At 38.8% G+C, this 25,545-nt stretch overlaps 1 protein-coding gene across 1 annotated transcript in view; it reads right to left on the bottom strand.

Annotated features, from left to right (window-relative positions):
• Positions 1-258: 258 nt before the first annotated feature.
• The window catches only part of FBP2 (fructose-bisphosphatase 2), a 30,647-nt gene continuing 5,360 nt past the window's right edge, over positions 259-25,545 (bottom strand). Inside the window, exons 3-7 of the mRNA XM_039880480.1 lie at positions 23,869-23,961; positions 14,081-14,221; positions 10,607-10,744; positions 3,874-3,993; positions 259-656 (exon numbers count right to left, since the gene is read on the bottom strand). Of these exons, the coding sequence (XP_039736414.1) occupies positions 462-656; positions 3,874-3,993; positions 10,607-10,744; positions 14,081-14,221; positions 23,869-23,961 (687 nt within the window). The 3' untranslated portion in view covers positions 259-461. The remainder of the gene's footprint in view (positions 657-3,873; positions 3,994-10,606; positions 10,745-14,080; positions 14,222-23,868; positions 23,962-25,545) is intronic.

Raw genomic sequence — 25,545 nt, 5'->3', positions numbered from 1 at the left:
GTCGGCCATTTAAAAATATATAAATATACATTTAAATATATTATATATATTTAATGCATGTATTTTCTCATGAGAAAGGAAATAAATCACTACAGGATAAGACACTAGGTTCAAATTTTAAGCCAGCCAAGACAAATTCTTAACTGTTCTTTGTACTTTTTGCCAACAACTAGGTAGCTGCTGATTACTCGAACTGACAAAATTACAACCCTATTTTCCACTGTTCATGACAGAAAACAAATCAAATTTGTTCTTCTTACTTGTCGGTTTTTATTTTTAGCTGTTTACACTGACCACAGAATCACCTCTGGCCTCTGGACCTGTCATGAATAGTTTGCTGCTGCCCTTCTGTTTGTGATTCGGTGGATTGGCCTTCATTACTCATCATCACCATTGTTACTTATTAGGGTCCTTAATACAAGTACAGGACAAAGAGATGAGGGTTTGCAGGGTCAGACTCACTACCTGCCTGCCTGGTTTTTCTGTACACAGGTGAGATATTCCTGCACATCATCCAGGGACCCCAAAATCAGGGGGACTCTTTGGTGAATGGTCTCAGGCTTTACGTCCAACACGGGCTGTGTTCCTGTAGTTGCCAAGCCTCCTGCCTGCTCAATGATGTAGGCCATAGGATTGCACTCATACAGGAGCCGGAGCTGCGGAGAAACAGAGTCAGGTAGACAAGTTTTGCAAGTAGCCAAAAATCTCAAGCCAGGCCCCTAAAGCTCGACAAGGAATTCTAACTACTGAATTTCTGATTGTTTCATTAGTGCTAGTAGGCTCGTGTGCCTCAGCAGAGGGGACTGCCTGAGATTTAGACACTCCAGAAGGCGGGGTGCATGAGCCGATGCTCACCAAATCTGCCTTTGCAAGAACCTCTGGTAAGTAACTACCTGACTTGTGACCTTTATGAGAGATCTGCCTATTCATTTGGAAGAATGAGATCTTGGTACCCTTTTCTTGTTGGTTCAGTAATGTGGCAAAGCGAATCTGCAGGCTTGATTAGGAGGATCTATATGCGAAGAGTCAAGTTTGGATGGGACTGGAAGGTCACCTCGAGGTATCTCAGGATAACCACAGAGTCCAGGATAGTGGTGGAGAATTCCACATCTCAAGTGTCGACTTGGCTAAACAGTTTCCTGGTGTTTAACTGGCCTTTTCTTTTGCCCCTTAGACTAACTTAACTCCTGTTGTCTGCAGTCCTATAGTATCCTGCACTTCCCCTTTTATAATAGTTGTGGCAGTGAAGTTTGTTTAACATCTGCCTTCCTCCATAAACACCCTCTTTTGAGGGCAGGATGGCATCTGTCTTGGTTGGTCACTGTGGTATCTCCATTCCCAGTACTGCCTGATACAAAGAAAGTGTCCAAAAAAGGGCTGCCATATACCTTGCACAAAGGCTCCCAGTGAGGGGCAGAAATGGGTCGGAGGGTAAAATCAGCCCACGTCCTGCTTGCCAAGCTGTGCACATGGACCCAGGGCTAAACCTGTTCTGAGCAAGAAATGCCTTTTCTAAAAGGCACTACTGACATCCCTGTGTCAGTAAGCACATAGTGAATTGAAATGAAATGGGCTGGAATGAATGTCCCTTTTGGACTCATTTCTATGATTATGTTGTGACTCCCTCCCCAGACCACCTTCCCACCACCCTCTCACCAGACACACACACACATATCACATTAGATTCAAGGTGACATTCTAGCTGCATTCTCTGACTCAATATCATATTATCTTCTCCTTCCTTCCCCATAGGTGCAAAATCTATGATTTGTTTAAATGTTAATTTTCTATAATCGGCTTACAAAGTGGTTGACCCTGCTCTATGCAGCCTTTTCCTTTCCATTCTTTCCTTAAAATCTGTTTTGAAGATATGTTGAAGCTATTTGGAGAAAGAGTCATATTTAGTGTTGATTTTTATTTTTGTTATTACATGGAGAGGAATAAAGTAGCTCTGGTCTAGGTTGGAGAGTCAGGCACTCAAGAGAGAGTAAGTTAAGACACTGGAGCATTTACTTGCCATTTTGGTAAAACAGTGTACAATACTCTCACCTTAGACCCCTGATCTTTAGAGTCATGGGCAGCCTGGCAGGACACAGGGAAGCCTCAATGCGTATAGGCACACTTGATTCAGCTAGTTTTGTCCCTGGTTGTCCACAGGAGGGACACTGATGTCCATGCTGTCCTGAACAGGCTGCCAAGGAGACTCTGACCTGGCAAGTTGTAGAGCTTGGCTCTTTCCTCCCCTTTCCCTTGCCCTGGGGGCTTGAAGACAAGTGTTTTGGGGATGTCAGGCAATAAAGTCGGGGGTTGTAACCAATTAATCAATTAACCTTTGTGCCATGTTGATTCAGATACTTCAAAAAAAGAATAAAAGAGCACAGCATTCTCACATAAAACTTGTCTTGGAGCCAAGGTCTTCTCTGACCTTAAGAAGCCATCATTGTAATAAACTCATCACAAAACACAACGCCCAAGTCTTTGTGGTGCCTTGGCCTGCAGGCCATGTGATCTATTTTTCCTTCATTAAAAGTTGCATGGTTCTACAGAGACAAGCACACACAGGAGGAGAGGCATATGCACTCCCCCCCCACACACATACACACATATGTACATAGATGTGGTCACAGAAACCGTGAGAGTTAAAACATGGAGTTCAGAAACCAAAGGTACTTTAATTATGGGTGGTAGTTATGGTGCTATGAAAATAGGACTATAAATGGAATTATACTTGCTTATGGAAATGTTTAAGTAATTATATGTGGGTGTTTTCTGACTCATTCTAAATCATTTTATTAATCAGTAATAATTAGTCTTAATAATTAGTCTTTATGTTCTCCCTGTTTGAACAAAGTGGTTCTATTTAAGCGTTTCCAAAACTTTTACTTGATCTCATTTAATATTCCATAATACTTCTTTGCACCAGCACCTCTCATGCAGACTTTTCTGTGATTCTTAGTTCAATAGGTTCATATACATGAGCTCAACACTCACATAATGGGAAATGCATGATACACCAATCTGCATACTAAAAATCTCTCTGCTCTTATGTGCTGTTAGATCTGATCGTGGCTTTGAATCCGGCAATCTAATAATTCAAATTTCCCACCTTGATTGTGTGTGTGTGTGTGTGTGTGTATGTGTGTGTGTGTGTGTGTGTGTAATTGTTGATATGTCAAAGAATATGGCAGGTCTTTGTTTTGTTTTGCCTACTCAACTATGATTTCTGTGATTGGCTAAAAATCAGACACCTGTCCTTGAGAGAGTCTATTCAAGATAGATGCATTTAGATCATAAGATTTCCACTTGATAATACAAGTATTTTCAGTTTTGTGTCATAAAATTGCTTAAGATCTTCCAGCAGTTACCTTTCCAGAAATAGTGAATGAATTCTAGAGTATGGAAACTTTCTAGAAGACCTTGGGTGGACTTCAGATCGTCTGTGAATCCCATGAAAACAAATGTAATGCATACGTTTATATGCACTTTTTTCTGAGAAGTAGGTCCATAAGTTTCATTGGAGTCTTAAAGAGGTCTATGATCTAAAATCAGCTGGTGCTGAAACTAAAAGTCAGACATAGCATTTGGAAAGTGGGAGATAAACACAGCTGACTCATGGTCAGTGACAGGCATAAGACCAGAGGAAAGGAAGGCCAGAATGATCAGCATTATCAACAACTTCAACCTTCTCCTCCTCCAAACCTTCTACTACAACCTCAAAATTTACTACTAGGAAATACATCTCATTCTTTTCTACCTGCCCATTCTCAGACAGACATGCCAAGGACAGGGCAGTAGCTGAAAAAGCAGGTGTGAAGAGAAAGGGAATTCCAACTGGCTCCCTGACCAGAGACAGCCAGTGGACAGGAGAATTACCTTGCCCTTAGGACTTTTCTGGTTTGCTGGGTACAGGAAAATCCCTCCATAGACCAGGGTACGGTGCACATCGGCCACCATGGAGCCCACGTACCTGGCTCCATAGGGAGCACTGCCGTCCTAGTAAGCAGAGAGGGAAGAGACAAGATGCAGTGAGTTCAGTAATTAGCCAGCTCAGGATCACATGTCCAGTTGGTGTGGCCTCTGCTTTCCAGATCCTTCATTCTCTACCCACTAGGCGAGAAATTGAAAAACATATAATTAAGCATTTTATTCATTCAAAGCCCCATATCTCAACCAGTGATTGAATTCATTATAAGACTACATAAAGTAAGACACAATATCTTGTAACCATCTTTTAAAAAGCAGCTATCAAAAAAAAAAGGAAGGAGGGCAGAATATGCTACCCCAAAATAAGCCACTTTGGCATATCGATTATTTTGAATTAAAGTTACTTGAGAAACAGCTGATGCAAGGACACTCTGGCCCTTCTTCATCCTCCTGAAAGCAGGAAATAAATCTTTCATGTGAAAGGTGCCTTCCCTGTACCAGTAGGAAGAGAGACATTCTCACCAGAGATAGAGAATTTAAGACTTGAGAAGGCTGTATCAATAAACCTTGTTACTTCCTCACTAATGTACTACCCTTAGACCTAACTTCTTTGTCCTGTCAATTCTTCACACATTTATTGTTTCTTTGCCTAAAAGTTATAAAATCTGCCTGCTTTGGTCACTTCTTCAAGTCTCATATTTTTAATGGGGCTCCCATAAGTATAAAATTAAATTGGTTTTCTCTCATTAATCTGTCTTATGTCAATTTACTTATTAGACCAGCCAAAGGACCTAGAAGGAAAGAAGAGAAAAGATTTCCTCTCCTACAGTTCAAACAATTGCTTGGCAGCTCCTTGAAACTCTGTCTTGGTGTACCTCGGTTCAGAGCACTTTTTAGCTTTCTCAGAGCCAGATGCCTTGAACAATGACAACTTTTGCACTTACTGCAGGCAGTGTTCATCCACTTGCAAAATTTTAAACAGCTTTAGAAATCATTTTTCATTTAAAATAATGTATCGAAATGTTATCATTTCAATATATAATCATTTCAATGCATAATCAATAGAAGAGATTATTCAAGAGTTATTTTACATTCCTTTCTTACACTAAGCCTTCAAAATCTTGTATGTATCTTATAGCTCATCTCATTTCAGACTAGTCACATTTCAAATGCTCAATAGTTTCATGTGACTAGTGGCTGCTGTACTATTAGTGCAGATTTAATTACAACTTTTTCTTCTCCTATTTCAAAAAGTTATAAAATGTATAATCTTCCATATTGTCTTTCTCTATAACTAAAAGTAAAACAATATATTTTTTAAATATTTTTTCAAAAAGAAGAAGTGGAGACAGTGTATAAAAACTATTCTTTCAAGAGAACTTGGCTGCAAAGTGTACAAGAAAGAGTAGTTAATAAGATGATACAGGAAGAAAGGGTGGGTTGTTCATTTTCTGATATTTAGCAAACCACACTTGATTTTTTAATTTTTTAATTAATTAATTTATTTTTTATAGTGACAATGGTTAATGAAATCCGATAAGTTTCAGCTGTACATTTTAACAGTAAGGCATATATATATTTACATTTTGTGTTCACCTCCCATAGTTAGATTTCTTTCTGTTTTCTTATATTTAATGAAGGACACTTAAGTATATTTTTGCAAGTGGATGAACACTGCCTGCAGTAAGTGCAAAAGTTGTCATTGTTCAAGGCGTCTGGCTCTGAGAAAGCTATATAGAATGCCCGTGTATATTTGTATTTACTGCCAGATTTCCTATTCTGATCCATAGCTCTGTCTATTCATGTACTGGTACTAAGCTGTTATAATTATTGAAGCTTTATAATATGTTTTAATATCTGATAGCACCACTATTTCCACCACATTGTCTTCCCCCCTTTTAAGATTTTCTTCCATTACTCACTCTTGTTTATTTTTTCATATAAACTTTAGAATCACCTCATGCAGTCCAAAAAAGTTTATATTTTTATTAAGAAAAATTAACTTTTAATTGGTCAATTCAATTCACAAGGGCTTTTCCCTTTCATTCTAAAACTAAACTAAACTACACCTCAAACTTTACTTTTAAAATATTCTTAACAGTCGGAAACTAATGATGAAGAAAGATCCCCAAGATGAGAGGCAGAAAAACAGGAAAAGTAGAATCACGGAAGTCAGAGAAGAAGACGATGACAGTGATCAATAATTTCAGATGCTCAGAGAGAGTGAATAAAATATAGACAGTAAAGTTTCAATGGACTTGACCACACAGAAGTCATTGGTAACTTCGACAAGAGCAGTTTCCATGGAGTTGTAGAGGCAGGGGACGAATTTCAGAGGACTGAATGGGAGAAAAGGAAACGGAGACTGAACGAATCACGTATGCATGTGTGAGTGTTTGTGAGTGTGTGTGTGAGTATATGTGTGTGAGTGTGGTTCATTGCAATATGATGGCAAGGGTTTTGGCATTGACTATAGCCGCAAATGTAGGTGGAAGAGGGATTTTTAAGATGAAAAAGATGTGACTATGTTCACAGGCTGAAAGGAAATAACTAGTAGCAAGAGGATGAAAATACAGAAGGAAGATGGAGTGAGGAGGAATTGGAGCTGAGAGCACAGGTAGGAGGATGAATGTTGGACCTGAGATCATTTAAAAAAAGACTGTCACTGTGTTTGCAGGTGTGAAATGGAGAGCTGATGTGACCTATTTTCTCTGTCAAGTAGGACCAAGGTCAAATACAACATGCTGAGGGGTACTAATAGACCAGTAAACATGGTGACCGCACTCATAGTGCCAACATTGGCTTGGTTATACTCCTCAGTACATGCATCAGAGTGGAGAGTCTACTGGAGATTGACTCAGAGTTAGAAGAATGTAGAAAATAAGGAGGTAAAGGAGTAGAGGATACAGGTAGAAGAGAAGTTGATGTCATCAATCATAGGGTACAGGCTATTAGGGTGTCAATGAGGTGAGGAAAGGAACAAGGGATAGGGACAAGAGGACACGAACCAAAACACAGGGACAAAGAGGAATCAAGGGACATGATGAACTTCACATCAGAGCTAGGGACATAGAAGTGTTGTAGACCACGTGTTTGTGTTTCCTCCAAAATTCATAACCCAATGTGATAGTGATAGGACATGGGCATTTGGGAGGTGATTAGGCCATGAGAGTGGAGCCCTCATGAATGGGATTAGTGCCCTTATAAAAGAGACCCCAGAGAGCTCCCTTGCCCCTTCCACCATATAAGGATGCAGTGTAAAGACAGTTGTGTATGAAACAGGAAGTAGACCCTTGTCAAACACCAAATCTGCCGGCACCTTGATCTTGGACTTTCAGGCTCCAGAGCTGTGAGAAGTAAATTTCTGTTGTTTATACACTGCTCAATCTATGGTATTCCATTATAGCAGCCCAAATGGACTAAGACATAGTGTAAGAAATATGAAAGGCTAGGGGGCTGTTTGAAGAGTTTGAAGAGTAAACATGAGAATTTACCCTTTCGTAATTCGGCAATTCCTAAAAACTGATAATCCCTAGGATTTAAGTATGAACAAGGTAGATGAGTTAAAATAGAGATGAATATATCTGGAGTTAAGAAACTATAAGAAATAGCTACTGGATGAGCCCATGGACCCTGAAATCACTCTAGATGATGACAGGAGTCAGAGTGGAGAGAGATACTGAAAGTCACATGTCAGAGTTTTGATGAAGGTAATAAAAAGGTCACATAGCATAATAATGTTTTTGAACTTTTTAAAAAAAGAAATATATTTTATGACAAAATATGGTGTGCACTCAAACACACATACATGGCTAAAATAAAACAAATGTTTTGCAAAAATATTATTTACTAATTTTTAGTCTATTCTATTCATTCAATTCTGTTTCATTCTGTTTCATTCTCTACTGCTCTCTTCTATTTCATCTCAAAATAAATGCTGGTCACAACTCTACACTAATTTCATCTGCACTAAAGGGTTGCACAGCATCCATGGACTCTGGATCGGTGGTCTAGATTTTAATCCTGGTTCTATCAGTTATTTTTAAAAGGGTCACCTTAGACGAGTTACTCGACCGTTCAGCTATTATTATCATGACTAAGTAGAAGAGTGCATTCAGGGATAGGAACAGCTGCTATTGTCAGGGGAGAGAGATGGCAAAGGAAGATGCTTTTCTCACAGTGGCAGAGAGGAAAGGAGAGCACCTGCACCAAACCCCGCCTCCTGAGATGCAGTGTGTGGGAGAATGGCAGCCAGAACAAAATATCTTGCAGGGAAGCAACGGCCTCAGGGAGAATCAGGGGTGGGAAGGATCTACCTACTCACACAGGGTGAGCTTCCAAAAGGCAAAACTTCAAGAGAGAAAGGAGACCACAACATATTACAAATTTTAAAAAGTTGGCTAAGACTACATTAAACATCATAAAATCCCCCCCAAAATATGCTATTTTTATTAATTAACTATCTGATATATATTTTCCCTTTAAATTTTTTTGGTTGCATACTCTTTGGCCTCTTCAAATGACATGGTTTTATAATAATTTGTGTAAAGAGAAATGGAATGATCTGTTTTCAAAATCACATCATCATTGCACATTCCAGAGAAAGTGAAGAACCCTATAACCTCAACTTCCAGAAACCTCTATTAACAATGTTGCACATTCTTTGAAGATATTTTATGTATATATACACACTATGTATATTTGTGTGCATAAGTACACATACACACACACACACATATATACTTACATATAGGAGATTATATTTAGTTCTGTACCCTATTTTTTTCACTGACTATTTTGTAGACATGTTTCATTATCGATATATAAAGAAGGACTTGCCTTTATAATGGAAGAATAGATGTGTAACAAAATATTCATTAGGATATTGTGAGTGTCCATAATATATTAACCCAAGCTTACAAATGAGTACTTCAGTTATTCCTTTTGTTGTTGTTATAAATGATACTGCAATGACATATTCTTTTGCATTTATCTCTTTTCATTTGGCCTATTAGTTCCTTAGCATAAACTCCTGGGGAAATTTAGGATAAACTGCTGAGTCAAAAGGTATGGATATTTAATATTTAAAATCATATTCCAGATTGCCCCCCAGAAAGGTTGTGATGTTTATGTTTTCAATAACAATTTATGAGAGTGCTTATTTTCCTACACCACTGAACAGTATTCATCTTTTATATTTTTGCCAATCTCATATGTAAAAATGGTATTGCATTTAATTTGTACTTTTTATGAGCACCTTCCCATTTGCTGACTGGACATGTATGCGTCTTCCATAATATGCACTTTTTTTTTTAATTTGGGGGCTTGCTCATCCTTGTGTTATGATTTATAAGGGTCCTCACATAGACTATTCACCTGCTGTTGGTCATAAGTGGTATATGTGGTGTTACTTTTTTCTCAGTCTGTAACTTCTCTTTCAAAAAGATTTATAGGTTTTTGTTTTTTGCAGAGGAATTTTCAGTGGTAGAATAAATATCTTCCTTTATGGGTTCTAAAGGACGTATTTTTCAGCTTAGAATTGAAACTGTCTCTAAGACTGGCAACTCATAAATAAGTCTGAGTCTATCAACCTCATAATTCATATCCTGTTATTTTTGCCCTCAAGACGTCTGATGGTTTGTGTGCCATGGCAAAATACTACTTCACAAAGCAAAGGTAACAGGGGACTGCACTTCCGAGAATTTCACTTAAAAAAAAAGACGAAAGAAATAAAGAGAGAGAGAGAGAGAGAGGAGGAGGAAGGAAGGAAGGAAGGAAGGAAGGAAGGAAGGAAGGAAGAAGGAAGGAAGGAAGGAAGGAAGGAAGGAAGCTGAAGGAAGGAAGAAGGTAGGGGGAATAGCTGTGTTGAAGGATGGGGAAAGGAAAGAAAAGAAAGAAAAGGAAAGGAAAGAAAAGGAAAGAAAAGGAAAGAAAAGAAAAGAAAAGAAATAAAAGAAAAGCTTCCAGGGACAGCCAGGTGGGCACACCAACCACCGCCTTTCCACCATACGAAACGGGGCCTCTCATACATCTCCCAAAATCTGGTGAGGGAGAGTTACACTTGTAAACAAGCTTTTTTGCTCTACTCCCAGTGTAAGCCAGACTTTACACTTGATCTGGAAATTATTTGACTATGTACCCATACCTGCCGTAAAGTTCTCTTTGTATGGTAAACATATTTAATGGGTTGTTTGGGTTAACAGCACATGAAGTCCAGAATTTTGTGATCACGTTGAGAGCCAAAGAGCTTGCCAAAACTTGGAGTAAACACCAGGCCTCAATATTAGAGCTTATAAATGGGACTTTCAGATATAATTATTCAGTCTGAAAGCAAACATTACTGAGTGGCTCGAATCTATATAGATGGTCACTCAGAAAACAAATGATTTGAAAGAAGTTCTGGCCTGAACATCTAAATTTTGAAAATATTATCTCTGCCTTCATTGTAAACAATTTCTCTTGTAAAAACTCAACTGAGTGGTATTACTTTTAGTAGGTAAAGTTTAGCTATAAAAGGTATCGATTGCTTATGAAGAAAGGCAGAGTCTACCATTCTTATACTGACCAGAGCCACAAACAGTGCCACCAACCTCTTTTAGCCAGGCCCCTAGAGCCACCACCAGAAAAGGAACCCACTGAGGCATCATTCTCCCTGCCACTGCCTTAGGCTTTCTTCACTCACCTCAGGGAATTTCTTTTTCTGCACATATTCTGTTGTGGCAGCATCAAAATATTTGGCATAGCCCTCATTGAGGCTGTAAATCTTTCCTTTCTTTTTAATTTTGACTTCTTTTTCCACCAGAACAAATTCTCCAAGAGCCTAGAAAGATGAAGAGAAACACCAGTAAAAAGGGAGATATCAGGACACAGAAGCCAAGAGCACACGCCCTAACAGAGAACATTGGAAGACGTGGGGCTTCTAGAAATGCCCAGGGTGTTGCCAAGTCTTTCGACAGCCTGCCAAGTGATGTTTTTAAGTCATATAAAGAACAATGACAATACTGAGCCTGCACAGGAAGCTCAAGTAGTAACATATAGGAGATAAAATAATTCAAAGAGAAGAGATAAAGTTTCTTTTGTAACCTCCACTGTCAGCTAGGCTACTCATTTATTAGGAACCTAGCTGTATTCATCCCCCAAGATCTCATCCACAGTTAATTCCTAATGTTTTTAGGGAGATCTGGGCAATCAACAATGAAAGGAAGAAGTTACACAGATGAGACTTATCATAAAGGTGGGGGATGCAGTTTGACTACTAATTTGTAGACCAGTTATTTTGTTGATCTTAGTGATTCAATCTCGGAAACCAGTAAAAGTTCCTGATATCCCAGTGACTCTTATATGGAGTAAAAGGGAAATCCCTTTAATCAGAATCTGTATTCACTCAGCATAAGGAATAGTTGGTAAAAATTAAAGAAATCCTCGGATTTATTAATAAAATTGTGCCCAGTCCTGCTATAGCCACTATGGTCACTGTCAGCAGGACATCCCTCAAGAATTCCTTTATCTGAGTGCTGGTGACGTCAGTCCCGATGAATGTGATTAGCTAGCTGCAGATATCACCTTGAAACCCTAAGTCACAAGGAGGAAAATCCAGGCCTGGAAGTCTAATTGGTTTTGATGAGTCTCAATGACTGAGAAAGTGAAAAATCCCCAAGATGACAGCTCACAGCTGGCAGCTACAACAAGAGGTTACTGACGAATGTAAATCACATTCCTAGAATATAAAGAGACAAGGTGCTGATCATGTTTGAAATAAGATAGTGACAAGGATACTCAGCGACTGTAAAAATAACTAGATTCTTCTTTTCTGCTGATGTGAGTGATGACTCCTTCTTTGCCAATGAATCCCTACTTTCACTTCAATCTTATTGAGATATACAATCAACTGCACTCACTTCTAGACAACACCCAATCCAGAACTGACTTTCTCAAATCCTCCTGAGAATCGTCAAGCAAAAGCCAACATGCTATAATAAGCCCATCCCAACTCTCTCTTAGCACAATACCCCACTATTCCTCTAGAGTGCATTGTCCCTTGCTCAGTAAACCCAACTTCTTTTTATTATAGGGATGTTCATGATGGTCTCTGGTTCATGGGCTTTAATAGCCTGCTGTGGACATTTGTTGCTGTGGAGCAGCCCAGCATGGAGTTCCACTTCCTACAAACACCTTAACTTCCTTTGAAAAATTAACTCTTCTCATTGGATGCCAGTCTAGGAAGTCTCTGAGCCAAGCCTGCTCTAGCCCAGGGTCAGTCACTTAACTTAGCTTGGCAAATTAATTACTCCTCCCTGGCATTTGAATGAGAGGCACAAAATCAGGGGTGGTATCCAGACAAGACTGGCTGTGCTGCCAGGCCATTCCTATGATTCCTGTTTCCTGGTCCCCTAGACCTGCCTTTTCCTAGCCTGAGTCTTCAGTGTTCCCATGAATGCAGTAGCATCCTTTACTTAATTGAGCCAGAATCCTTTTCTCTCTTGTTTATCAACAAAGAGTGAGAAAGATACACAACTGTTGTCAAATAATGCCATGCATTTATTTATCCATCCCTGGGCCTAGGGGTGAGATCTCCAGGCCCCAAGAGAGTTGTTCCCTATCGAGGGATGGACAATATAGTAGCCTGAGTGTGACTCCGGGCTCCACCATCACTACTAGCCTGACCTTGGGCAAGTTATTTATCTTTTCTGTGCCTGATTTTCCTCATCTGAAAATGAGAATAGTAGGACCTAATTTAGAGGGCTGCTATGAGGTTACATTCATAGACATAAACTGCTTGGAACAAATACCTATCTATCACTTAATAAGCACTGTGTAACTGTTAGCAATTATTCTAGAACATTTTTTAAAGAGTGTTTAATCATCTGAGTAATATTCGTGAACTACAAAATTTCTCCAGTTTTACCCGCTTCTTGAAAATAAGGAGAAATTAGAGTATCAGTGGGTTTTGAGCTGATGGACTTAAACGTGAAAAGTTTGTATTTGAAAAGATACTGTGTTTCCAAACTGTAAAGTTTAGTTCAACTCTGTTTTGAAATTTTGTAAACCGCTTCCTTCCACACACACACACACCTACCAACATGTAAACTCCACCAGGGCTGGAGTATTTTTTGCTTGATCAGTGCTGTATCTCCACTGCCTAGAACGGTGCTTTGGGATGTACTAGATACTCAATAAACATTTGTAAATTCAAATTAAATTGAAATACTAAACAATTGCTTTTGACTTACTGAATGCTGGAAGCTTTGAGCTTTCACGAGACCTGACTATATTTGACAAAGTAGTTCACAAGTGACAGGCAAAGCATCCAGGATTTAAAAGAGAAATTCTATAAGTTACAAATATTTTCCAAATTCCTCCTGAACATTTTTAATATACGCTTGCCATGAAGGCTCAGCCTCATTTTTCTAACTCTTACATCTTTATCCAATTATTTCTTCCTTCAATCAGCACTGTGCTATGGAGATTTTTTCATCTACCCAGAGGCTGTGCTTCTTCCCCTTCTGCCACTGAGCGTTTTCTCATTGTGGGAAGTACGAAGAATAACACGGAACTTGATAAAGCAGTTTTATACTAGTCGCTCCTCCTACTGGGAAGAACATATAGATTAGGGAAGGTCCTCCAAACCCGTGTCGTCCAATGAAGAAGCCACTAGTCATGTGTGGCTATTTAAGTTAATTTAAATAAAATAAGAATTTAAAATCCAGCTCCTCGGTCACACGAGCCTCATTGCAAGTGTTTAATAGCCACATGAGGCCAGAGGCCACCCTATTAGACAGCAGAGATTACAGAATATGTCCATTACCACAGAAAGTTCTATTGGATTGTGCTGCTCTAAAGAATTCACACTTCTGTCTGGCAATGAACAACATTGGAATTCTTAAAGCATTGTAGCCCCATAAACCAAAGAGGTCAAACACATTTTTGGAAAATGAACTCTTTAAGGACAGGGCCCGAGTGGATATAACTGAACCTGTAGAACTCCTCAAATGCTCTCACTTGAACAAAGGTCTTTAATGTTTTTCATGATGGTGTTGGCTCCCCAAACTAAACTCTCTGGTATTACATTCCCCAGGAAATTATCCCTAGGGACTGGAGTTACAGAACTGAGGCCCGCAGAGTCCCAAGTGCTGATACTGCCATATTGGGCACCTACTGGGTCAAGCATGAAGAGGTCCACTCCTTGCCCAGTGGAAAGAGCCACCAGGGTTGCACTGCCATAGAGAGCGTAGCCGGCGGCCACAATATTGCGACCTGGCTGCAGGGCATCCTTTTCCGACGGCTCGTCCTCTGAGGTCTGGGGAAGAGAGGAGAGAAACATGGTGTGTTATTGTCTCTGGAGAGAACCCTTTGCCAAGACGTGGGCTTCTTAATGCTCCTGAAGAATAACTTTTAAGGGTAAAATAATAATTTGTATTATCTGAAAGAGAGAGATGGAGGTCAGAAAGGTACTTACACAACATATTGAAACCAGTGTGTAATGTAGCTGGGGCTGAACCCACATCATCTGTCACTAATCCAGCATCCTTCTAACAACATACAGAATATGGGACCAGTTTGCTTTCTGCTGGTAACATCCTAACAACTTTATTTTAAAACCAAATCTTATTCTTCTTTAAGGATTTTTTTTAAATGACACTTTCCCTTCAATAATTTTATTATTTTAGTATTTCCCTGAGACTATGAATAAATGAACAAATGAATGGCACATTCCCTTTAATATTTTCCTTACTTTTACAATCTTGCATCTTTTCTAATACGTTTTTTACAACTAATTAAATTTTCATTCGACTTGTGCATGCACTCAATAATTTAGCTTTATTTCCAGGTTCCCAGGCCACATATGGATTCTGAGAACCAGGCCCCAGAGCAGTGATTCTCATAGTGGACCATAGTGTCAGCATTCCCTGAATATCCTTGGATACGCAAATTCTTGGGCATTGCCTCAGTCCTCTAGAATCAGAAATTCTAGGCCTTTGAAATCAACCCTCGAGGTAATTCTGATGCAAGCTGAAATTTTGGAACCACTGTTCTAAAGCATGATCTCTTAAGAACCTTAGGAGAAGTGGAAGTCAAAGATAATAGTATTAGGGTTTTATTATTAAAACCTTTAGTCTTCCCCACTGAATCCTTTGAAACACCTTTGTTCAGTCATCAAAAAGATCACATTTTCTGTGTACGAAACCAGAGTTCTCTCGGGCTGAAGACTTCCATTCTCTGAGCCGCAATCCTGTGGCCTCTGCTGAGCGTCACACCCTTTCCTGGGTCCCCGTGACTTTGTACCATGGCTTGAAGAGAGCCACTCCTTCCCAGCTTGTTCCCCTGGCCTTTAATTACTCATGAAATCTCAGCCTTAAAAAATAACAAGTTATGCTTTCTAGATCCTAAGACTTCCCTCTGGCTGTTGCCCTATCTCTGTCTTCAGCTATATCCTGGTATCTAGAATGCCTGTCTTCGATGGGTATCTTCCTTCTCCTGACCCCACTGCAAGCTGCCAGATATGATCTTATCTACTAAATCTGACCCACATTTTCCAGTCTTCCTCTTACCTGACCTCTAGGTAATGTTGGATCTGTTGGCTACTGTTTCCTTCTTGAAATGCATCTTTCCAGAGCTTCTGTCCACTTTCCTCTTGTCTGGCTTTCTTTCTAACTCTCTAGATGTGCCTTCTCATTTGCTTTCACCAGCTCCTCTTCTTAGATGTCCGTACTCCTCCTGGTTTCTCCCCATCCCTCAGGGTATCTATCCAGTGCAAAATGGATGTTTTTAATAGCCACTCTATCCAAAGTGGGCACTCTCAGCTGCTGTGTTTGTGTTATGCACCCAACAACCCTCAAACTGGTCCAATCAGAGTCTCTGTTCCAGAAATCTGTGTTTGGGCTAGAGCATTCTGGTTGTTGTAAACTTGGGTGCTGTGGGGTGACCATCTTTCTTCTGCCATTGGCCAAAGAACCAGGAAAAACAATGGTTTGCAGACAGAGGAATGAGTACAAGTGGCCACATGGCAGGAAGGCAAGATGAGATATTTTGGAGGTAAAAGCTCTCCCAGCCTGATCTTTCTCTGTCCTAGGCCCTTTCTGAGGCTGGCCATATCGCTGCGTTGGGGTTTCCTGGTCCATCCTGCCATTTATACCAGAGTTCTGACTAATAAAGCTCTCTTCTCATCTCATTCTGCACACTCCCTGGCAATCTCACCCACAACCATAGTTTCAAGCCCTACACAGGTGCCAATGCCTCCTAGACCTCTATTTTCATAGAGACCTCAACCCTTGGAGCCACCTGATCACCAGACATCCTTGTTCAGGTATCTCACAGACACCTTAAGCTCAATATATCAAAGACTGAATTCATCTGCCCTGTCTTACCATGCACTCCCCAAATTTCTACTCTTCTCCCATTGTTCCCCCAACCTGAGCAAATGGCACATTCATCTGACCAGCAGAAATCTGGGAATCACCCTCCTCACCTTCACCCACAGCCTCCACTCAATCACTAAGTCTAGTCAGAAATATTCCATCACCACAGATATCTCACTAGCGCTACCCTTTTATAGTCACAACTGCCTCCCTTCCCACTATCCCTGGCCCCTGACAATCACTGATCTCCATCTCTATATATATGTTGTTTCAAGAATGTCACATAAATGGAATCATATCATTTGTGATCTTTTGAATTTTTTTTTTTTTTTTTTTTTTTGTTCAGCATAGTGCCCTTGAGGTCCATCAGAGTTGTTACATGTATCAATAGTTTCTTCTATTTTATTGCTCGGTAGTTCTCCATGGTATAAATATATCCCCATTTATTTAACCATTTACCTACTGCAGCACATTTTGGTTATTTCCAGTTGTAGGCTGTTACAAATAAAGCTGCTATGAACAATCATGTACAGATTTTTGTGTGGACATAAGTCTTCATTTCTCTGGGTAAACGCCCAGGAACACAACTGATGAGTCCTATGGTATGTGAAAGCGTTGCTTTAATGTTTTGTTTCATTTCTTTTAGAAACTGTCAAACTCTTCCAGAATGGCTGTGTCATTTTATGTTTCCACTAATAACGCATGAGAGTTGTAGTTTCTCTGCATTCTTGCCAGCATTTGGTATAGTCTATTTTCTATTTTAGGTGTTCTTATAGGTGTGTAGTGATATCTTATTTTGGTCTTATTTTTCATTTCCCTAATGGGTAGTGATGTTGATCATCTTTTCATATTCTTATTTACCAAGAAAGTTATTATTACCAGTTCAATGACATGTCTTTTCTTGTTCCATGTTGTAATTGGATTGTTTGGAGTTTTTTATTATTGTTGAGTTTTGAGAGTTCTTTTATATTCTAGATATGTCCTTTGTCAGACATATGGTTTGCAAATATTTCTCTCATTCTGTACTTGTATGCACATCTTCTTAACACAGTCTTTTACAGAGCAAAAGTTTTCAATTTTGATGAAGTCCAATTATCTTTTTTTTTATTTTATGGATCGTGCTTTTGGTATTATGTTTAAGAACTCTGCACCAAACCCTAGTTCCTGAAGATGTTCTCTCATGCTATATTGTAAAAGTTCGAATTTTACATTTAAACCTTTAACTTAAGATATAGGCAACATTTAGGTGCGTCTTGTGTTTTCATCCTTTCAGCTACCGCATGTGTTTTGATTGCTAACCATTTTTATTTCTTGTTTTCAGTTGCTTCTTTCATGTCTTTGCTTATTTTTCTATCAGAGTATTCATCTTCTTGTTGTTTATTTTAACAGTTCTTTACATATGAAAAATTAGTGCCTACTATGTGTTGCAAATATTTTCCTTGGTTGTCATCTGCCTTTTAATTTTATTTACAGCATCTTTTTATGCAATGCAGTTTTTTGTAATTAAAATTATTCATTACAGCCCTTATTATTTGTCTTTGTGTTTAGACAGAATTTCATCTACATCAAGACAAGATAAAATATTCTTCGATGTTTTTTTCTCATTTTGTCCCCACCTCTCCACCAAACTTGTTAATCCATTTGTAATTTATTTCCGTGTATAAAAAAAAAGGGCTAACCTTTTATTTTTTCCACCAATACGGTCCTAGGACATCAAAACTCCACCTCATATTAGTAATCTCCATTGCCGTGACACTTCACAGAAAATCTCAGAGTAGTTTACAAAGAATTTAGTGTTATCTTTCTCAGGTATTTTTATTTTTTCCAAACAATAAAAATATCTAAATTTGTCACATGTGAAGAAAATTGTGCTTCCTATCGTCACTTATCAGTAAAGTTAGTGACAATTGCAAAGGCTTACTATGTTTGGTGGTAGAAGGCCTGGGAAAGTAGAGTATTTTACTTTTATTGAGGTATGATTTACATTTAGCAAGGCACACGAAACTTAATTGTATAGCTCAATGAATTTTTACATACACATAGTATATACTCATGTAACTACCAAGATCAATTTAGAGAACATTTCTAGCAACCTAGCAGACTCTCTTATCTCCCCCAAAAGTAGCCTCAATCTATTCTGGCTTTTATCACCTGAACATCAAAAGGATAATTAGCTTTGCCTGTTTTGGAACCTCATATAAATGAAATTATAAAGCATGTGTTCTTTTGTATCTGGCTTATGTTTTGGAACATTATGTCTCTGCAATTTTATCTATGTTGTTGCACATAGCGGTACTTTGTTCTTTTTCATTGCTATGTGGTTTTCTGTTGCATGAATATATCACAATTTATCTATTCTAATGTTGACATATATATATGTTATATATATATTAAACATATGAATTTTTTCAGTTTGGAGATATTAGGATAATTTGTATACATCTTTTGGCAGACACAAACATTCATCTATCCTGGGTTCCTGAGTAGACTTGCTGGGCCATAGTGTATAAATATATGCTTAGCACTAATTAGTGCTATCAAAAGTTTTTTAAAGTGCTTATGTCATTTTCTACTCCTACCAACAATGTGTAAAAATTCCAGTTTCTTCATCTACACTGGGTACGGTTAGTTTTTTTTTTTTTTTTTAATTTTGGCCTTTCTGGTAAGAGTGAATGATGTCTCATTACTGTTTTATGTCCATTTTCCTGATGATTATTGATGTTGAGCATCTCTCATGCGCTCATTAATCAGGTGGGAGAAAAATCTCTTATTTGAAGTGCTTATTCAAGTCTTTTGCCCATTCTTTCAACTAGATTGACAGTATTTTTTATTGAATTATAGGAGTTCTTCATTTATTCTGTATATGAGTCTTTTGTTGGATATATGTATTGAAAACATGTTCTATCAGTCTGGGGTTGCCTTTTCACTCTCTTAATCTTGTCTTTTGATGAACAAATTTCTTAATTTTAATAAAGTCCAGTTTATTAGCCTTTTCTTTCATGATTACTACTTTTTGTGTCTTGTTTAAGAGATCTTTACTTTCCCCAAAGGCATGAAGATACTCTCTTGTGTTTTTTGTTTCCTGGAGCTTTATAGCTTTACTCTTTTACAATTAAATCTCTGGCCTTTCTTTAATTAATCATTGCGTGTGGTATGAGTTAGGGCTCAGGTTCATTTTTTTCTCATACAGTTGGCCCAGCATCATTTATTGAAAATATCATCCCATATAAATTGAACTTCAGTGTTGTCTTTTCATAAGTCATGTGGCCATACATATGTAGGTTTGTTTCTAGGCTCTCTTTTGTGTTCCATTGGTCTTCCTATCCTGATGTCAATAAAAGAGTAGACTTTAAGGGAGGTGTACTTAACCATAATAATGGCAGAAGGTAGTTTCCTGACCCTGAAGGAGTGTTAAAACCCACACCCTTAGATTATTCAGGTCAACAAGGCCCACTCCTCCCATCAGGACAACTCCAGTATCAGTACTTCTCTTTAGCACTTTGATTTTCAGTTTCCTGTGGTTCTGGACCCTTCCACTTACCTTGTGTTTATTGCTTGTTCATTTCAATGAGTTTAGCTATGCATTTAAATGCCTAGATGATATATGCTATCCAGCAGTCCTTGATGTTTTTTTTGTAGCAAGAGAGTTTTCACTTTGTCTAATTTATGACTTTGTTGGAAAGGGAAAATGTCATCCTCAAGAAAAAGGAAAATCAAAAGGCAGAGGGCTGAAAACAGTGTGAGAAATTGTATCTGGTGTTTAGCACTGCTCCTTTAAGTTAAAGGAAAGAAGATAACTTTGACAGTTCTTGACTATTCTAAAACTTCTTTCTTGGTGCTTATCAGAGAATCCCAGAAGTCCTGGTCCACCAATGGATGAATGGGCATCATCCTGGTTTTGGCATGTTTCTAAGATGCTGTGACAGCCCCATGAGGTCTCAAAAGTGAGCTACTTTCTTACTAGATATTGCTGAAGCATAACAAAAAATTTTTTCATTTCTCGTTTTTACAATTTCCATTCTAAAAATGGTTTATTAGTTTCTCAAATTCGCCCCCTTCTTTAGAAATATTATCAGAGAAAATCTATGGTTATTTGGACTAGCTTTCAAAGCCTGTGCTTCGTTTAACTTTAAGGCAAAATCTCCATGTTCAAAATTGTCTAAATTCAAATGTGAATTTCCCATAATATGTTTAATAATATTCCTCTTTTCATTTTAAATACTCTGTATTTTTAGAACAGTTTCAAGTTCACAGAAAAATTGAGAAGAAGGTACAGAGGTCTCCCATATCCTCCCTTCCCCCAGCACGCACGCAGCCTCCCCCATTATTCCTCTTTGTTTATAAACTAGTTGGCCTTAGGAAGCTATTAAAACCATCAACAAAATGAAAAGGAAACCTACAGAATGGAAAAAATATTTTCTGTATGTAGTTTATTCAAAATATATAAAGAACTCATATAACTCAATAGCAAAAAAAATAAAATAAAATAAAAGGCAATGTGGTTTTAAAATGGGCAAAGGAATTAAACAAACATTTTTCCAGAGCAGACATGCAAAGGATAAACAGATGCATAAAAAGGTGCTCAAAATCACCAGTTATTAGGGAAATGTAAATCAAAACCACAGTGAAATATCACCTCACACCTGTTAGAATGGATGTCATCAAAAAGACAAGAGATAAGAAGTGTTGGCGAGGGTATGGAGAAAAGAGAATCTTTATGCACTGTTGATAAAAATGTAAATTGGCATTGTCACTGTTGAAACGGTATGATGTTCTTCAAAAAATTAAAAATAGAATCTTCATATGATATAGTAATTCCACTTCTGGGAATGTATCTGAAGGAAATGCAAACACTATGTTGAAGAGATACCTGCACTCCCATGTTTACTGCAGCATCGTTCACAATAGCCAAGATGTGGAAACAACTTAAGTATCCATCAGTGGATGAATGGATAAAGAAAGTGTGGTATGTATATATACAATAGAATATTATTCAGGCATAAAAAGAAAAGAAATCTGTCATTTGCAATAACATGGATGGACCTGGAGGGCATTATGCTAAGTGAAATAAATCAGACAGAGAGAGTCAAATACTATGTGATCTCACATATATGTGGACTCTTAAAAAAACACTCATGAAAACGGAGAACAGATTGGTGGTTGCCAGATGCAAGGAGTAAGGGGGAAACAGGTGAAGGTGGCCAAAAGGTACAAACTTCCAGTTATAAGATAAATAAATTCTAGGAGTATAATATATAACATGGTGCCTATAGTTAATAATACTGTATTGCATACTTGAAAATTGCTATGAGAGTGTATTTTAAAAATACTCATCACAAATAAATGAGTAGCTATGTGAAGTGATAGATGTTAACTAAACTTATTGTGTTGATCATTTCACATGTCATACACCTAAAACTAATACAATGTTGTATGTCAATTATATTTCAATAAAACTAGGGGAACAGAGAGAAGCTATTGACAGCCTGTCCTGCCATGCACTGACTGAGGATTTTTCAAGTTACTTCCCTTCTTTGTGCTGCCATTTGTTCACCAGTTTTTAAAAAGGTGACAGTCATATGTATACCTACCTCTTGGGATTGAGATGAGGACTGACCCAGGAATACTGTGCTTACAGGTGGGTAGAGCAGTGGCTGACTCACGCTCAGCAGTTAAGAGTAAGAGCCATGATGAAAACACCAATATTAACCACTCAAAGATATAATTGTGCATCTTTTTTCAGACTCTCATAAATATCACACTGGCTATCTTCTTATTTTTATCTCTAAGCTGAACCTCAGGAGGAAACAAAGCACTTTTACACACCTAGTTCATTTTTGCATAAACTTGAAAGATCATCTTAGTCTTTAACTTTCTCAGATACTGGAGAAAGTGTTTTGTGTCATTTTCTCCTGCTCCCTCAATGAAAGTCTCCTTTCCTCTCTTCAAAAGAAAAAGAGAGAAACACCAACTGGGAAAGCAACATCCTCAGAGTTTCCTCTAGCCCAAGCCAACTTCGTTTCCATTTTGTTCTCCAGGAGGAATAGACCACTCGTCTGCTCCTTGCTCTTCTCAAAAAGAAAATTTAGGCTAATTCACAAATTCTGCTAAAGTTAGTTTTCTGCTAAGCTTTTGCTCCCCGCCTTTTTTTTTAAGACAACTTTCAGCTAAGCAAAACTATCTACTGCATTATCAATATCTACAGACAGTATATAAGGTGACATGAGGCATACCCAATCCTCTCCTGAGTTTATAATCCAGGAGCACTAAGAAAGACGCACATGGAAAGTTAATTTCACACAATTACATAATTAGTGCTAAATTGGTAGTATAGAAAATAAGGGATACCCACATTTGGTTTGATCATAAATACTTTAGTGGAAAGAGTGTGTGCTATGGAGCCAGAGAGATGGGCCTTGAAAACCAGTGAGAGGACAGGTTACCCAACTGAACAATCTTTGAGACTTTCGAGTGTCCTTGGCCTCCTTCTGCCTAAAAGCCGCAAGGGCAAAGACTCTGCCATCCTGATTGGAGCAAAGACTAATACTCAGATTGAGGTAAGGTGTGGATTATGTGGTCTGGCTTGAAGTTTCTGGATGGTCATAAGCCAACTAATAAGATCTTGTCTGTTATTAGGTATGTGGGATAGGTAGAATGGCCCCCAAAGGTATCTTAATCTTCAGAATCTGTGACAATATTTCATTATTGGCAAAAGGGACTTTGCAGATATAATTAGAGTTATCAATTTAAAATTGGTGGATTGACCTGGATTATCCAAGTGGGCCCAAATCTAATCAGACGACTCTTGAAAGCAGAGAACTTTCTGTGGCTGGATATGGCACAATGAGGCAAAGTGAGGGTCTCAGACAGACAAGTGTGAGATAGACGTGGCCTGCCTTTGCTCGCTTCGAGGACATAGGAGTCACAAGCTAGGAAATACAGGAAGCCTCTAGAAGCTAAGCATGACCCTCAGCATCAGCCGGCTAAGACACAAAGACCTTTATCCCACAACAGAATGGAACTGAATTCTGCCAACAACCTAAGTAAGCTCGGAAATGAATTCTCAACACACACATTCCAGCCTCGCAGTAGGAGACCCCCACCAGCTGACACCTAGATTTTGGCCTTAGGAAACACTGAGCAGAGAACCCAGATACACCTGCCAGATTTCTGACCTACAGAACTGGGAGATCATCAATGGGTATTGTTTTAAGCTCTGAATGTAAATTGTTATGGCAATGATAGAAAAATAATGCAGTCAGATTTCAGATACATAAGGAAGAAACAGGGCCCTTCAGATGCCACCTGGAACCTAATACCTTGCCTGATGCTTGTGTGGCATCCAGGTTTTCAAAACAAGGCTCCATCTTTACCTTCTCACAAGGTAAAGATATTATAAAGAAGGCAGAGGGAAATTTATCCATTCAGTTCTTCCAATGAGGAGCCCAAGGCAAAATGAGGTTCATGATTTGTCTATGGTGGCCTGTCTGCTTTTGTGGGAAGACAGAGGTTAGAAATCCAGACTCGTGGCTCCTAGCCCAGAAACCACCAGAGGAACGAGACAGTAAAGATCAGACTGTTTACTCACCTTTCTATAGATGGCAAATATGGTTCCAATGGAGGCTAGGCAGTCAATGTTGGAAGATCCATCCAGTGGGTCAAAGCAGACCACATATTTCCCCTAAATACACAGACAGAAGAACCGCTGATCAGGTCACCTTCCAATCAACACAGTCTATGTAAGTGGTTGTGCACAGCAGATAACATGAAACTAAAAAGTGATTTTGAGAAAGGGGACATCCTTATGAAAAAATGCAATTACATAAAGGAGGAGAGCATTTCAGCATAAATGAATTATGCAGCTCAGGGCCTACATCACCATAACAGAGAGTTGACACCCTCACAGGGCAATGAAGTTCCCACTGCCTCGCAATAGCTCTCCTCCTGCTTCTCCTGGCACCACCCTCTCTCCTACCAGGGCCCACAGGGACTTGGAGCTGCTGAGGGTGTGAGAGGCAACCAGGTCTGAAATGGGCACTTGCAATGAAGAGGCAGGCAAGTTGAAGATAAACTTGAACATGCTCCAAGTTTATCTTTCTGAGCCTCTCCCCAGATAGGCTTTTTTCACTTTGGAGCATTTTTGCCAAATGAAAAAAAATTTTTTTCAGAAAATCTCAGAGAAATACTCCAGGGCCTCTGCGTTTGTCTTATTAAGAGAGCTGGTATGCATAGATATCTCCAGAGAATAAAAATATTCTTTTAAATTTTGCTGCATCCAACCCACCTGTCTGATGTGAAGACCAGAAGACAGAGCAGGTGGGGTCTTGCAGTACCTTGTTCCTCGCACCCACCCATGTTGCTGTCACAAGCTACTCTCGCCAACATTCCACGGAAAGAAATCACCAGATACTTTTAAAAAGTCTCCTTTGTGCAAGGCCCTCTGGGAGTCTTAGTGATGGAGACTGGAGTCTCCTGGCTAATTATACATGGTAATAAAACGAAGTAAAATGGGAGTCACTTCTTCCACCACTAAAATTACTTTTCACCGACTTTCCAATGAGTAATGCCCTAGCTTAATTTGAGCCTTATTTCCTTTTTTTCTTGCTCAACAGGGGTGAGTGGGGTAGGGGGCATAAAAAAAGTGGAATAATTCATAAACTTGGAAATTTCCAATTCTCCCTGTGGTTAATCCAACTTAAGTCATTCACTTATTCATGTATTCATTCAACAGATATTTGGTGAGCATCTAGCATATGCTGGAAAGTGTTCAGGAGCTGATATGGGAGCAGGCATGGGGTATTCAAGAACTAGCATGAAGACCTGTGTAGCTCAGGCCAACTGGGAAAGGAAATGATAGATTAGATGAGAGAGATAATTGAAGGTCATATCAGTGGGAATCAAAAGGTGAAAATAATAGGCATGATTTAGCTGAAATTATGTGGGACAAGAAGAGCAAAATATTTTGCATACTGTAGGTGTTTAGTAAATTTGGCTTTACCTTTTCTGTACTACTGCCTGATTATAAAGAAATGGCACTTTGTCCCCAACACCCAATGTATAAATCAAGAGCCAATAGTCTCAGCATTTATTTTGTATTACTGTACCACAGCTGACCATGAGTTGGATTTTTTGGGCACCAGCAAACATCTCTCTTTAGGAAACTGTTCATAAAACCATAGTGAATATGGACCCTCCCAGCCATGTCCTAAACTAACCAAGTTTACCACTATATTTAGGCAAGTGAATGTATCATCTTTGTGATTTC

The sequence above is a fragment of the Pteropus medius genome, unplaced genomic scaffold (assembly GCF_902729225.1).
Source record: "Pteropus medius unplaced genomic scaffold, Ma_sr-lr_union100, whole genome shotgun sequence".
Classification (NCBI taxonomy): Eukaryota; Metazoa; Chordata; class Mammalia; order Chiroptera; family Pteropodidae; genus Pteropus; species Pteropus medius.
This window is presented reverse-complemented; position numbering and strand designations above follow the sequence as displayed.